Here is a 17389-nt window from a genome sequence, read left to right as displayed (position 1 = left end):
AAAACATTATGGAACAGCGGGGACTGTGAAGCAACACAAACATTGGCACAGACACACATACGATAACATACGCACTGTACATACACATGGATTTAGTACTGTAGATATGTGGTAGTGGTGGAATAGGGGCCTGAGATCCACAGGGTGTTGGAAATCTGTGAAGGTATTGCAATGTTTTTAAAATTGTATAAATGGTCTTAAAATTTGCTGGACCCAGGAAGAGTAGCTTCTGCTTTGGCAGCAGCTATTGGGAATCCACAATAAATACAAGTACAAATACATTACCCCATTGTTTATAACAGGAACATAAACCATGTATAACTTCAAAATATGTTCTAAAGCTGTAAACTACCTTGTCACAGTAGGCTTATGTATTATGCTTGGTCAAATGTTGGGTTAAGGATCAGACACAGATTACACCTAGTCCTGGACTAGAAATACTTTTTGTCTGGAGATTTTCCATTGATCTTGCTTTTTAGTCCAGGACTAGGCTTAATCTGTGTCTGGGAAAACCTCCCCATAATGTTTGATTGACTGGAAGTGGAATATGTCTTACGTGAAAAAACACATTTACATTAATAAGTAGATTAAAGGGGTTAAACCTACTCTAAGAGTATGTGTTAGGCTGTTTGAGAGAAGGCTTGAATCCTAATTAAACGATCCAATGTGAGTACATCTGTTGTTGAAGTATAGTAGGTCAATAAAGTACAAATCAAGCTGCTTATGCTGAAAAGCCTTGTTAGTGCATGAGTCAAATTAGCTTTTGAATTTCCTGTCTTTTTCGGCTTCAAACAAAAGCTAATATTTCACTTAAAACATTGTTTTTTTGTATTAACACGTGCTATGGATCGTGTCCCCACTTATAAATATATAAAAGTATGTTGAGTTGGTTAAGATATAAAAAATGTAAATAGACTTCTATATGAACAGGTCCCGTCTTTCATTAAATAGCAGAAAACAAATCATTCAGTCAACATTCATTACGGTAATTGACTATGGCGATATCGTCTATCTGAATGCAGCTACCACTGTATTAACGCCATTGGATGGAGTTTATCATCGTGCATTGCACTTTATTACGGGCTCAGCACACATCATTACATTTTGTATAAGGAAGTCTCGTAGATCGATGCATTGCGCTCTTTTTGTCTAAAAAGCCCTCTTGCATAAACTTCCACCATAACTTACTTCATTGCTGATCTTCAGACGTATAAGTTACCAGACCTGGACTCAGGGATGGCTAACCCTGGAGATCCCTTCAATGTCAACAGAGTTAGGTAAATCTGCTTTTAGTTTTTTTTAACCTCATGGGGAATGATCTCAAACTCCTTAAAACTTCTTGACCATACTTGAGACGCAGACGTCTCAAGTATGCCCCTGGAAATGCAAATGCGCTACGCTAAATGCTAAATGTACTCGTTACAACTCAATCTTTGATCAAAATTCACAAGCAGGGTATTGAATTAAAGCTACACTCGTTGTGAACCTAGCCAGCAAGTCAGATTTTTAAAATGCTTTTCGGCGAAAGCATGAGAAGCTATTATCTGATAGCATGCACCCCCCAAAATGCCAGCACGACACGTAAACAACAGATTTTGCGGTAGCCGGCGCTACCCAAAACGCAGAAATAAAATATAAAACATTCATTACCTTTGACGAGCTTCTTTCTTGGCACTCCTATATGCCCCATAAACATCACTATTGGGTCTTTTTTTCGTTTAAATCGGTCCATATATACCCAAAATAGCTTTGTATGGAAGCTGTGTCATTCAGAAAAAAACATTGTTTTTAAACGCTGCGTAATTTTTTAAAATTAAAAAAGTTGACGATAAACTTTCACAAAACACTTCGAAATCCTTTTGTAATCCAACTTTAGGTATTAGTAAACGTTTATAATCTCTCAAAATGATTACAGGGCGATGTATTTTCAATAGGTCTTCGCTTGCAAATCAATGGCTGCTAATGTCTTCATCAACTACATCCGGGTGAAGACTGGGAAAATGGATGCCAGAGAGATGGATTTTCCAACAATTAATTCAATTGAAAATGAGGACAATGGCGACATCGTGTGGAATTTGTATGAATTGCAGGCAGGTCGATATTAAATTCTGTTCTCTTTTAACAACTCGTGGAAGTGACTTATGGAAATTATTTTTAGCTTTCAGAGAGCAGTTTTTCTTGCGTTTTTCAATGAAACACACGATCTGTTATAGTCACAGCCGTGATTTAACCAGTTTTATAAACTTCAGAGTGTTTTCTATCCACACATACTAATCATATGCATATACTATATTCCTGGCATGAGTAGCAGGACGCTGAAAAGTTGCGCGATTTTTAACAGAATTTTCAAAAAAGGAGGGGGTAAGAGGTTTTAATTAAAGTTGGTACCTAAAAGGCAATTCATGTTTGTTAGATGGCTTGTTTACTGAATAATGTATTTGTTTCATGATTGTGTTTTCCTTTTTTGTTTTCTGTAAGTCTTCACAAGGTTTTCACACACTGTTGATGGTATTTTGGCCCATTCCTCCATGCAGATCTCCTCTAGAGCAGTGATGTTTTGGGGCTGTTGCTGGGCAACACAGACTTTCAACTCCCTGCAAAGATTTTCTATGGGGTTGAGATCTGGAGACTGGCTAGGCCACTCCAGGACCTTGAAATGCTTCTTACGAAGCCACTCCTTCGTTGCCCGGGCGGTGTGTTTGGGATCATTGTCATGTTGAAAGACCCAGCCACGTTTCGTCTTCAATGCCCTTGCTGATGGAAGGAGGTTCTCACTCAAAATATCACAATACATGGCCCCATTCATTCTTTCCTTTACGCGGATCAGTCTTCCTGGTCCCTTTGCAGAAAAACAGCCCCATGATGTTTCCACCCCCATGCTTCACAGTAGGTATGGTGTTCTTTGGATGCAACTCAGCATTCTTTGTCCTCCAAACATGACGAGTTGAGTTTTTACCAAGTTTTTACGAGTTGAGTTTTTGGTTTCATCTGACCATATGACATTCTCCCAATCTTCTTCTGGATCATCCAAATGCTCTCTAGGAAACTTCAGACGGGCCTGGACATGTTCTGGCTTAAGCAGGGGGACATGTCTGGCACTGCAGGATTTGAGTCCCTGGCAGCGTAATGTGTTCCTGATGGTAGGCTTTGTTACTTTGGTCCCAGCTCTCTGCAGGTCATTCACTAGGTCCCCCCGTGTGGTTCTGGGATTTTTGCTCACCGTTCTTGTGTTCATTTTGACCCCACGGGGTGAGATCTTGCGTGGAGCCCCAGATTGAGGGAGATTATCAGTGGTCTAGTATGTCTTCCATTTCCCAATAATTGCTCCCACAGTTGATTTCTTCAAACCAAGCTGCTTACCTATTGCAGATTCAGTCTTCCCAGCCTGGTGCAATTTTGTTTCTGGTGTCATTTGACAGCTCTTTGGTCTTGGCCATATCCTACAATGTGATTTTCTGGATATTGTTTTCTCATTTTATCTGTCATAGTTGAAGTGTACCTATGATGAAAATTACAGGCCTCTCATCTTTTTAAGTGGGAGAACTTGCACAATTGGTGTCTGACTAAATACTTTTTTTGCCCCACTGTATATGTAATTCTATGAACCACCCCTTGTATGAGTGTGCTTCCTTCCTGAGCTCGGATATGATTCAGATGAGTTCCTGAAGTGTTCTGATGGTCAGGGGGAGTGTGTGTGTGTGTGTGTGTGTGTAAGAGTGAAAAGATTAATGAGTCATCTAATGCAGAGGATTCAAAATGTGTTTTAATATCCGAGATGCAAGACACACACACAAACCACTCAAATTGAAGTTATACCCAGCACATCACATTTTTGCACAAATATCCATCTACATAATGACCCACACGCTCATGTAAACTCTCTGTGCTATGTGTTACTATCTATTTTAGGCTGAGTTGATGCATGTGTGGCGTCAATTGATTTAGTGTCATAGAAGATATGTGTTACGTTCATTCAGTCACGTATTCAAGTGTAATATGAATCAGAGCTTAAACCACACACACACACTTAACATTGCTGATACACATCCATACATTTCATACTGCAAACACAATTACACACTCGCTATTAACAACATTCTCAGTTTCTCTTTTTTGCTCTCTATTTGAGAGGAATGGATTTGGAGACAAAACAGAGCCCTCAGCTCCGAAGATTAAAAAAAGAGACTTTCTCTGGTGGTTGCTATGGAAACGGTTTCCTCTTTCCATATGAATGGAGGGCAGCCATTTAAGGTGGCTCACAGACAAGGGGAGAAAATAAGGATATTTAAGGTAGTTCTTTGGAGGGGGAGGGGGAAGCAGTAAATGGTACCCTATTCCCTATATAGCTCTCTCCATATCTCTCTATATATCTAATGAAAATGGCAGAGATTCAAGGTGGTTTGATGTAGTTGATGTAATCAATTCAGCCAGAGAATTCTGTGTTTATTTGGATCCCCATTAGCTTTTTACAGAGGCAGCAGCTATTTTTCCTGTGGTCCACAAAACAAAAAATACAATGACAAGCAACAAAACACTGGTACACTGACAGACAACAAATCGGACGCAAAGGATTTACTTCAGACACTGGACAAGACCCAAATCCCAGTCATTCAGATGAAGAGGAAATTTAGGGGTCATAGGTTGCGGTGTCTTGTAAGAATCCGAAGGCCAGTGCGTAACCCCCTTCTACCACCAGTCCTATTAGCCAACGTGCGATCATTGGATAATAAAATGGATGAGCTCTGATCAAGACTATCCTACCAACGGGACATTAAGGCTAGTAAGGTATGTAAGACAACTTCCGGTGAAACTGGAGGGCGCACAATTCAAATAAATAATCATAAAAATTATGGATATTATACATTTAGGTACATACAAGTGTCATATTGGTTTAAAGCTTACCTTGTTAATCTATCTGCACTGTCCAATTTACAGTAACCATTACAGTGAAAGCATGCCATGCGATTGTTTGAGGATGGCACCCCACATCAAAATATTTTTCCACCGGCACAGGTTTCATAAATTCACAAATAGCGATGAAATATTCATTTACTATTTGAAAATCTTCCTCTGATTTGTCATCCAAAAAGGACCCAGCTATAACATGTAGTGTAGTTTTGTTAGATAAAATCCTTCTTTATATCCCAAAAAGTCACTTTAGTTGGCGCCATCGATTTGAGTAATCCACTAGTTCAACATGCCAAGATAGGAATCCTAAAATCCACACCTAAACTTTGTTTCAACAAGTCAAAATATATTTCTATTTAATCCTCAGATAACCTAAAATGTAATTAAACTATAATATTTCATACGGAAAGAAGTATGTTCAATAGGAAAACAATATCAGCAGGTGTGTCCTCTTCATCGCGCACGCATACACGGATTTCCAAGTCTGCGTCCCTGTAGTAACTCATATTTCTTACTCATTTTGGAAGAAACAAGCCTGAAACCTTGAACAAAGACTACTGACACCCAGTGGAATACATAGGAATTGCACACTGGAAGATAGATTTAATCATTTCCCCATACGTTCCATTGGAAGACCATGGGCTCTCAAAAAAAATACATTTCCGGTTGGTTTTTCTTTGAATTTTCTCCTACCATATCTATTGTGATAGTCTCCTACATTATTTTAACATTTCTACAAACTTCAAAGTGTCTTGTTTCCAATGCTACCAATTATATGCATATCCTGGCTTCAGGGCCTGAGCAACAGGCAGTTTACTTTGGGGACGTCAGGAATTGAGAAAAAAGGACCCTAGCCCTAACATTAATAACTAATATATTGTATTTCATTGAGTCATGGCTGAATGACGACATTGATAACATACAGCTGGCTGGGTTTTCCATGCATCGGCAAGATAGAACAGCTGCCTCCGGTAAAGACAAGGGGTGGCGGTCTGTCAATAACAGCTGATGCACGGAATCTAATATTTGGTCGCCTGAGATAGAGTATCTTATGATAAGCTGTAGACCAAACTATTTAACAAGAAAGTTTTCATATATCTGTTTTTGTGGCTGTCTATTTACTAAAACAAACTGTTGCTGGCACTAGGACTGCACTCAACAAGCTCTATAAGGCCATAAGCAAACAAGAAAATCCTCTTCCAGAGGTGGCACTCCTAGTGGCTGGAGACTTTAATGCAGGGAAACTTAAATCTGTTTAACCTCCTTCTTACTAGCATGTTACATGTGCAACCAGAGGACAACAAAAACTCTAGACTACCTTGACTCCACACACAGAGATGCATACAAAGGCTTCCTTCCCTATGTTCCGGGATTCTTCCGATGGCATTGAGGAGTACACCACATCCGTCACTGGCTTCATCAATAAGTGCATTGATGACGTTGTCCCCAGTAACCATACATATATACCCCAACCAGAAGCCATGGATTACAGGCAACATCCGCACTGAGCTACAGGGTAGAGCTGCAGCTTTCAAGGAGCAGGGCTCTAACCCGGAAGCTTAAGAAATCCCGCTATGCCCTCTGAAGAACAATCAAATGGGCATTGCCTCAATACGGGACAAAGTGGCAATAAAAAAGAACTGTTACCGACTACAAAGGAAAATACAGCCGCAAGCTGTCCAGTGACACAAGCCTACCAGACGAGCTAAATGACTTCTATGCGCGCTTCGAGGCAAGCAACACTGAAGCATAAATGAGAGCACCAGCTGTTCCGGATGATTACGCTGATGTGAGTAAGACCCTTAACTTCTCTAGGGTAGGGGGCACTATTTTCACCTGCAGACGAAAAACATGCCCAAAGTAAACTGCCTGCTACTCAGGCTCAGAAGCTAGGATGTGCATATAATTGGTAGATTTGGATAGAAAACACTAAAGTTTCCAAAACTGTTAAAATAATGTCTGTGAGTATACTTGAACTGATTTGGCAGGATTTTTCTATTCAATGCAATTACAGTATCCATTGACTTAGGACTCAATTGCGCTTCCACTAGATGTCAGTCTTTAGAAATAGTTTCAGGCTTGTATTCAAAAAAAATAGGGAGTGTGAGCACTCAAAGACTGGACCCTACAGTGTCACAGAGCTATTTCATGCGCAATCACAAGAGTGCGCCTTTCTTGTTTACCTTTTATATTGACGACGTTACTGTCGGGTTGAAATATTATTGATTATTTAGGCAAAAAACAACCTGAGGTTTGAATATAAACATCCTTTGACATGTTTCTATGAACTTTACAGATACTATTTGGATTTTCCATCTGGCTGTTGTGACTCCGTTTGAGCCTGTGGATTACTGAAGAAAACGAACAAAAATGAAGGTTTTTGGATATAAAGATAGACTTTATCAAACAAAACAAACATTTATTGAGTAAATGGGAGTTGTGAGTGCACCGATATGAAGATCATCAAAGGTAAGTGATTCATTTTATCACTATTTCTGAATTGTGTAACTCTTCTACTTGGCTGGTTGCTGTTTGTAATGATTTGTCTGCTGGGCGCTGTTCTCAGCTAATCGCATGGTATGCTTTTGCCATAAAGCCTTTTTGAAATCTGACACCATGGTTAGATTAACAAGAAGTTAATCTTTAAACCGATGTATAACAGTGGTATGTTTCATTAATTTTTAGAATTAGTTGTTCTGGTTTTTGAATTTGGCGCTCTCGAATTTCACTGGATGTTGATCAGGTGGGACTCTACCGTGAGAATAAACAGGTCAATATTTATAAGGCTACAGGGCTAGGCAGATTATCAGGACGTGTACTCTGAGCATGCTTTGACCAACTGGCATGTGTCTTCACTGACATTTTCAACCAGTCCCTGACCGAGTCTGTAATACCAACATTTTTCAAGAAGACCACCATAGTCCCTGTGCCCAAGAAGACCAAGGTAACCTACCTAAATGACTACTGACCCGTAGCACTCACGTCTGTAGCCATGAAGTGCTTTGAAAGGCTGGTCATGGCTCACACCAATACCATTATCAAGAAACCCTAGACCCACTCCAATTTGCATACCGCATAAACAGATCCACAGATGATGCAATCTCGCCTGCACTCCACACTGCCTTTTTCCACTTGGACAAAAGGAACTCCTATGCGAGAATGCTATTCATTGACTAAAGCTCAGCGGTCAACACTGTAGTGTCCTCAAAGCTCCTCACTAAGCTAAGGACACTGGGACTAAGCACCTCCCTCTGCAGTGGGATCCTGGACTTCCTGACGGCCGCCCCCAGGTGGTAAGGGTAGGTAACAACACATCTGCCACGCTGACCCTCAACACGGGGCCCCTCTGGGGTGCGTGCTAAGTCCCCACCTGTACTCCCTGTTCACTCATGACTGCACGGCCAGGCACGACTCCAACCCCATCATTAAGTTTTCCGACGGCACAACAGTGGTAGGTCTGATCACCGATAATGATGAAACCTATAGGGAGGAGGTCAGAGACCTGGCAGTGTGGTGCCAGGATAACCTCTGGCCCACACACACCAAGACAGTCATGAGGGAGGGCATGACAATGCCTATTCCCTCTCAGGAGTCTGGAAAGATATGCATTTCTCCTCAGATCCTCAAAAAGTTCTACAGCTGCACCATCGAGAGCGGTTGCATCACCGCCTGGTATGGCAACTGCTCGGCCTCTGACCGCAAGCCACTACAGAGGGTAATGCGTAGGTTAAATTTTGGCCAAAGACTCCAGCCACCCTAGTCACAGACCGTTCTCTCTGCTACCGCATGGCATGCGGCCCCAGAGCACCAAGTCTTAGTCGAAAAGGTTTCTTAAAAGCTTCTACCCCCAAGCTATAAGACTCCTGAACAGCTAAACAAATGGCTTCCCAGACTATTTGCATTGCCCCCCCCCCCCCCCCCGGTGTACATATTACCTGTGCCCCCACACATCGACTCTGTACCAGTACCCCCTCTATATAGCCTCAACACTGTTATTTTATTGTTTTTCTATTTTCTTAATCGTTCCATTTATTTATTATTTACTTCAGTTTATTAATTAAATACTTTAATACGTATTGTTTCTCAAAACTGCTTTTTTGGTTTAGGGCTTGTAATTAACCATCTCACCCACCTATCGTTCCTAACCCGACTTCCATACCCACTATTCTATCCCCCCATCTCAATCCACCTGACCCTGCCACCAGCCTGCCACAGCACTGTGGTTTCTACTGCCATGACATCATTTATGGTGTCAGTGCCAGAAACACACGCGTGCGTGTGTGTATGCATGCGTGTCTTCACATGAAGAAAAGCGAGAGATGCTGCATATACACAGGTAACATGGCAAGGAGACTGGGGACTGATGTATGGTTAAACAGTACAAATACCACCTACGCAGATCGATCAGGATGGCGAGACAAGTATAAGGACAAAGTGGAGGAGCAATGCAGCAGGTGGCAGGGGCTTCTAACGATCATGGATTATAAACAGAAAACCAGTCACGTTGCGGACACCAACCTACCGGACAAGATAAACACCTTTTTCTCCCACTTCGAGCATAACGACTGAGCTGCCGAGGAGAGCCCCTGAGGACAACAAGGGCTACATGCTTACTGTCTTCACAGAGGACCTACAGTTGAAGTCGGAAGTTTACACATACTTAGGTTGGAGTCATTAAAACTAATTTTTCAACCACTCCACAAATTTATTTTCAACAAATTATAGTTTTGGCAAGTCGGTTAGGACATCTACTTTGTGCATGACACAAGTAATTTTTACAATAATTGTTTAGACAGATTATTTCACTGTATCACAAATCCAGTGGGTCAGAAGTGTACATGCACTAAGTCGACTGCCTTTAAACTGCTTTGAAAATTCCAGAAAATTATGTCATGGCTTTAGAAGCTTCTGATAGGCTAATTGACATAATTTGAGTCAATTGGGGGTGTAACTGTGGATGTATTTCAAGGTCTACATTCAAACTCAGTGCCTCTTTGCTTGATATCATGGGAAAATCAAAAGAAATCAGCCAAGACCTCAGAAAAATAAAATGTAGACCTCCACAAGTCTGGTTCATCCTTGAGAGCAATTTCCAAACACCTGAAGGTACCACGTTTATCTGTAAAAACAATAGTACGCAAGTATAAGCACCATGGGACCACGCAGCCGTCATACCGCTCAGGAAGGAGACGCATTCTGTCTCCTAGAGATGAACGTACTTGTTGCGAAAAGTGTAAATCAATCCCAGAACAACAGCAAAAGGACCTTGTGAAGATGCTGGAGGAAACAGGTACAAAAGTATCTATATCCACAGTACAAGTCCTACACCATCATTAAGTTTAGAATAACAACGTATCCCTCAAAGTAACCAAGACTAAGGAGATGATTGTGGACTACAGAAAAAGGAGGACCGAACACGCCCCATTCTCATTGACGGGGCTGTAGTTGAGCAGGTTGACAGCTTCAAGTTTCTCGGTGTCCACATCAACAACAAACTAGAATGGTCCAAACACACCAAGACAGTCGTGAAGAGGGCACGCCAAAGCCTATTCCTCCTCAGAAAACTAAAAAGATTTGGCATGGGTCCTGAGATCCTCAAATAGTTCTACAGCTGCCTGGTATGGCAATTGGTCGGCCTCTGACCGCAAGGCAGAGTGGGTAGTGCGTACGGCCCAGTACATCACTGGGGCTAAGCTGCCTGCCATCCAGGACCTCTACACCATGTGGTGTGGAGGAAAGCCCTAAAAATGGTCAAAGACCCCAGACACCCCAGTTATTGACTGTAATTTTTACTACCACATGGCAAGCGGTACCGGAGTGCCAAGTTTAGGACAAAAAGGCTTCTCAACAGTTTTTTACCCCCAAGCCATAAGACTCCTGAACAGGTAATCAAATGGCTACCAGGACTATGTGCATTGTGCGTCCCCCCCCCCCACAAACACTCTTTTTACACTGCTACTACTGTCTGTTTATCATATATGCATATTCACTTTAACTATACATTCATGTACATGCTACCTCAATTGGGCCGACCAACCAGTTCTCCCGTACATTGGCTTACCATGCTATCTGCATTGTGTCCCGCCATCCACCCCCGCCAAACCCTCTTTTATGCTACTGCTACTCTCTGTTCATCGTATATGCGCAGTCACTTTAACCATATCTATATGTACATACTACCTTAAATCAGCCTGACTAACCGGTGTCTGCATGTAGCCTCGCTACTTTTATAGCCTAGATACTGTATATAGCCTGTCTTTTTACTGTCGTGTCATTTCCTTACTTACCTATTGTTCACCTAACACCTTTTTTGCACTATTGGTTAGAGCCTGTAAGTAAGCATTTTACTGTAAGGTCAACACCTGTTGAATTCGGCATTCGTGACAAATAAACTTTGATTTGATATATGACATAACCTGAAAGGCCGCTCAGCAAGGAAGAAGCCACTGCTCCAAAACTGCCATAAAAAAGCCAGGCTACGGTTTGCAACTGCACATGGGGACAAAGATCGTACTTTTTGTAGAAACGTCCTCTGGTCTGATGAAACAAAAATATAACCGTTTGGCCATAATGACCATTGTTATGTTTGGAGGGAAAAAAGGAATGCTTGCAAGCCGAAGAACACCATCCCCACCGTGAAGCACGGAGCATCATGTTGTGGGGGTGTTGTGAATGACTATTGTAGCTGGAAACGGCAGATTTTTTTATGGAATATCTACATAGGCGTACAGAGGCCCATTATCAGCAACCATCACTCCTGTGTTCCAATGGCACGTTGTGATAGCTAATCCACAACAATAGTCATTTACAACATTAACAATGTCTACACTGTATTTATGATCAATTATGTCATTTTAAATAGACAAAAAATTAGCTTTTCTTTCAAAACAGGGACATTTCTAAGTGACCCTAAACTTTTGAACGGTAGTGTCTAATATGTTATTTTTATTGTTTCATTCACTTCTCACTTACCTCCCTGCTGTTCCCTTATGGACATTCTATCCATTTTGTTTTCGTTTAACTATTCGCTCAATCCAGTACCTGGAAAAGGGGCCTTCTTGAATGTGGGCTTGTCCCTGCCAAATCGTTCCTTTGCTCTTATAAAAAAAAACAATCCCCTCTCTCCTAATACACTATTTCTTTCTTCCTTCTGTCCAGAGCTGCCGTATGGCTGGGAGAAGATTGATGACCCTATCTATGGCAGTTACTACGTAGAGTAAGTCCTCCCCGCAAACAGAAAACGTTCCCAGGACATTAGCTAACATTCTCATTAACTTCTAATCAGGTTTTGATCTAAGATTAGGATGATACAGTAACATTCCACCAACATTTAGAAAGCATTTTGTTAGCAGAAAAAAACAATTCTAAGGACATTCCCAGAACGTTAGCTAACATTCCCATTACGTTCAAATTCAGTTGTGGTTTAACATTAGGATGATACAGTAAAATTAGCAGAAAAAAACGTTTCTAAGGACATTCCCAAGACATTAGCTAACATTCCCATTCGGTTCAGGTCTAACATTAGCATTATAATATTCAACAAACATTTTAAGAATGTTCAACAATGCTGTTCTATGGAAATGTATTTCTGTCTTAATTAGTTACACTGTAAAGGGGGTACTAGTGGCAAGTAAGTTTATTTTTGTATTTTTTTTTCTATTTAATTTTTACTCCTTTATCCCCAATTTCGTGATATCCAAGTGGTAGTTAGCCTTGTCCCATCGCTGCAACTCCCGTACGGACTCGGGAGAGGTGAAGGTCGAGTCATGCGTCCTCCGAAACACGGCCCTATTAACACTGCTCGCTTAACCCGGAAGCCAACCACACCAATGTGTCGGAGGAGACACTGTACAACCGAAGTCAGCGTGCATGCATCCGGCCCGTCATAGAGTAGCTAGAGCACGATAGGACAAGGACATCCTGACAAAGCCTGAGATCTAACCCTGGTCTGTAGTGACGCCTCTAGCACTGTGATGCAGTGCCTTAGACCGCTGCGCCACTCGGGAGGCCACTAGTGGCAAGTAAGCTATTGTAATATTCACAGTTATTTACCACTAGCTGCTTGTAAGTTACTAGAATATCAGCTCAACTGACTGTACTATTGTACTGGAAAAAAATACAATGCTACTATAATGCTAAATTAATTCATTGAGACTGTTTGTTTTACTGTAATTAAATGGGATTGTTGCAAGCTGGTTGGTTGCTAGGTAATGTGTTTACATACAGTACCATTCAAAATACAGCTTTTTTTTTCCACCGCTCACATTTTCCCACAATACAGCTTCATTTACAGTATGCTGCAGTGTAATGCTTTCACAGTATTTTTCTGTTTATAATAGACACATTTACTGTAGAAATTACAATTTTCCAATAGAGTATACTACAATAGCTACTGTTGGGTATCCACAGACTTAGTACAAAATCCTAACATGACACTTTCATCTCAATCATGCATTGGTTTAAATTTTAGCTATGTTCACCGATATTACGTTAGATGTGTGTTAGTCAATGTGTATCTGTATCCCGTGAAGAAGAGAACCCAAAACCCACTGATGCTGCTGGATTTCACTGTCATAGTCCTATTCCCTGCAGCCACATCAACAGAAGGACCCAGTTTGAGAACCCCGTCCTGGAGGCCAAGAGACGACTGGAGCAGCAGCAGCAGATGCAGAGCCAGGGACTGTCAGCTCTGCCCTTACCGACTATTTACAGAGGTACAGCCACACCTCTATACTTGCATGAGTTACTTGATGTGGAATAGAGTTCCATGTAGCCATGGGCTCTATGTAGTACTGTGCTCTGTTCTGGACTTGGGACTGTGAAGATACCTCTGGTGGCATGTCTCTTGGGGTATGCATGGGTGTCTGAGCTGTGTGCTAGTCTTTTTAACAAGTAGGGATGAAGGTCAATCTCTCCTCTACTTTGAGCCAGGAGAGATTGACATGTATTTTATTAATGTTAGCTCTCTCTGTACACTTAAGGAGCCAGCCGTGCTGCCCTGTTCCGGTCAAATTGCAAAGTTTCTAAGGCTCTCTGTGGCACCTGACCAATTTAGCCAAGGACTGTCAACTCTGCCCTTACCTGGTATTCAGAGGAAAATATATACAGTGTCAGCCCAGACCACTGCATACAAAAAACTACTTCCCCTTCTTATCTCTCCTTACACTGAGTGTAAAAAACATTAAGAACACTTGCTCTTTCCATGACAGACTGACCAGGTGAATCCAGGTGAAAGCTATGATCCCTTACTGACGTTAGTTGTTGAATCCACTTCAATCGGTGTAGATAGAGGGGAGGAGAGAGGTTAAATAATGATTTTTAAGCCTTGAGACAATTGAGATATGGCTTGTGTCTGGGCAAGACAAAATATTTAAGTGCCTTTGAATGGGGCATGGTAGTAGGTTCCAGACACACTGAATTGTGTCTAGAACTGCAATGCTTCTGGGTTTTTCCACGCACAACAGTTTCCCGTATGTATCAAGAAATGTCCACCGCCCAAAGGACAACCAGCCAACTTGTCAGAACTGTGGGAAGCATTGGAGTCAACATGGACCAGCATCCCTGTGGAACGCTATCGACACCTTGTTGAGTCCATGCCCTGATGAATTGAGGATGTTCTGATTTCAAAAAGGGGCGGGTGAAACTCAATATTAGGAAGGTATTTTTAGTACACTGTGTATAATCGACACAGGCATAACATGGTTCTCTGTTGGTAAGAGCGTCACGCTAGCAATGCTAAGGATGTGGGTTCAATTCCCACAGAGATCAAACAAACATATTTTAAAATGTGTACACTCTTTGGATAAAATCGTCTGCTAAATGGCATATCATATTACATACAGACACTCCACTTATAGTGAACGCTGTTGTAGTGATTAAATGCTTAGTGATAAAGTTGTCCTGCATGGATGTAACACTGCCAACTCTAGTCCACATGTAATCCCCACTCCAGGCTGACCATTTCTGATTTGTCTCCTCCATTTTTTATCCCTATATATCCTACTGTCTTAACAAAAAATATATTTTTAAGAAGTGTGAATATTCTAGTGTATTTAACTGGCCTACTCTAATCTCACCCTCCCATTCTCCAGAGAAGCCCCTGTTCACACGGGACCCCACACAGCTGAAGGGCTCCTTCTTGTCAACGGCTCTCCAGAAGAGCAACATGGGATTTGGCTTCACCATCATTGGAGGGGACGAGCCGGATGAGTTCCTGCAGGTCAAGAGTGTCATACCTGAGGGCCCAGCGGCACAGGATGGGAAGATGGACACAGGTACTGTACAGGAACTAACCACACACACACACGTCCCCAAGATGCAGTATAAAAAAATATATCAAGGCATCCAGCTGCAATACAATTTCTGGATCCCTCAACTTTGTGGCAGAAAAGTTCTGAGTTGACTCAACTGAGTCAAACATGTTTACACTGAGTTGACTCAACTGAATCAACATTTGTCAAAGTTGAGTAAACCAAAAAATTATATTGCATGTCGTTGCCTTGATTTTTTTAAGTTGACTTAACTTTTGTATTGAAGTCCTCTCAAATTAACTTCTTAATGATCTCTTCGTGCGCCAATCCCGTTAACTGGATTGATTTGACAACACCCAGTGAAATAGCAGCGCGCCAAATTCAAAAACAGAAAAACTCATAATAATTCATGAATCATACATCGGTTTAAAGATGAACTTCTTGTTAATCCAGCCACAGTGTCAGGTTTCAAAAAGGATTTACGGCGAAAACAAACCATGCTATTATTTGAGGACAGCACCCATTAAACAAACCCATGAAAATCACATTTCAACCCGCCAGGCGCGATTTAAAAATCAGAAATAACGATATAATTCATGCCTTACCTTTGAAGATCTTCTGTTGGCACTCCAATATGTCCATTAAACATCACAAACGGTCCTTTTGTTCGATAAATTCTGTTGTTATATCTCCATTTATTTGGCACGTTTGATCCAGAAAAACACCGGTTCCAACTCGCTCAACATGACTACAAAGTATCTATATAGTTACCTGTAAACTTGATCCAAACATTTCGAACAACTTTCCTAATCCAATTTTAGGTATTTTTAAACATAAATAATCAATCAAATTTAAGACGTGATAAACTGTGTTCAATACCGGATTTAAACAAGGTGGAGCGAGCTTTCAAGTCGCGCGCCCCAACCACAACAGTACACTAGACTCGACCCTCGTTCTGAACAGCCCTACTTCTTCATTTCTCAAAGGAAAAACATCAACCAATTACCAAAGACTTGACATCTAGTGGAAGCGATAGGATCCACATAGAAAACCCATTGAAAAGGGAGTGACCTAAAATAAAAAAAATCCTGGATCGTTTGTCCTCGGGGTTTCGCCTGCCAAATAAGTTATTTTATACTCAGACAATTTTAGACAGTTTTCTATCCAAATCTACCAATTATATGCACATCGTAGCTTCTGGGCCTCAGCAGCAGGCAGTTTACATTGGGCACACTTTTCATCCGGACGTGACAATAGTGACAACTAGCCTTAAGAAGTTTTAACAATGTAAGGATATCATCACCTTAACTATTGAACACCTTTTTTTAACCTTTATTTAACTAGGCAAGTTAAGAACAATTTCTTATTTTCAATGACGGCCTAGGAACAGTGGGTTAACTGCCTGTTCAGGGGCAGAATGACAGATTTGTACCTTGTCAGGGGATTTGACCTTGCAACCTTTTGGTTACTAGTCCAACGCTCTAACCACTAGGCTACCCTGCCGCTCCATCCATATCACAGTCCAGCGACTGTCAACAACCTTAACCATTACGCCAAGAGATCTGGAGTTGGCTGAACTGTATTATAAACTGATTTGTCTGCATGCTATTCACTGACAGATTTGCTGTGTGTTCCTGTCTGTAGGCTCTTGTTATTGGGCTACACACAATCCACAAGCAGGTTATTTTTTTAAAGAAGCAGTTGATCCTCTGACTGGCCACTACATAATAAAAGCAGGTTCCCAGCATTCTCATGCTGCTGTATTTATTGCTCAATTCTTTGAAAAGGCATATTAAAAAGTAACTGCACATAACCTCCATCCACTCTATTGGAGTGCAGGTTATGGATTTCTTAATTTGTGTATGCCATTCTAAGTAAAAAATGTCCACACATTTTATTTATATATAAGTATGTGAAGTCCAGATTAAACTGAGAATACTGTGTAAGCATATTAAGTTCTTGTTAAATTGTGAATGAGCGACAGATGGTGTGGGCAGCTTGCTCAAGAAACAGAGCAGAGCGCTTCTTTCATACAACTTTTTGCATCATTCCTTTTGCGTTTTTGCATCATTCAGCCTTAGAGTGTATTAGAAATCAGAATATTTTGCCTAACACTTGTATCACAGCTAAAGTTGCATACAGTGCCTTGCGAAAGTATTCGGCCCCCTTGAACTTTGCGACCGTTTGCCACATTTCAGGCTTCAAACAAAGATATAAAACTATTTTTTTGT

At 41.2% G+C, this 17389-nt stretch overlaps 1 protein-coding gene across 1 annotated transcript in view; it reads left to right on the top strand.

Annotated features, from left to right (window-relative positions):
• Positions 1–17389, top strand: part of LOC139367878 (membrane-associated guanylate kinase, WW and PDZ domain-containing protein 2-like) — a 291127-nt gene that overhangs the window by 160593 nt on the left and 113145 nt on the right. The window contains 3 exon segments of the mRNA XM_071106232.1: positions 12067–12124; positions 13501–13622; positions 15000–15182. Of these exon segments, the coding sequence (XP_070962333.1) occupies positions 12067–12124; positions 13501–13622; positions 15000–15182 (363 nt within the window).

This window comes from Oncorhynchus clarkii, chromosome 2, assembly GCF_045791955.1.
Source record: "Oncorhynchus clarkii lewisi isolate Uvic-CL-2024 chromosome 2, UVic_Ocla_1.0, whole genome shotgun sequence".
Taxonomy (NCBI): Eukaryota; Metazoa; Chordata; class Actinopteri; order Salmoniformes; family Salmonidae; genus Oncorhynchus; species Oncorhynchus clarkii.
This window is presented reverse-complemented; position numbering and strand designations above follow the sequence as displayed.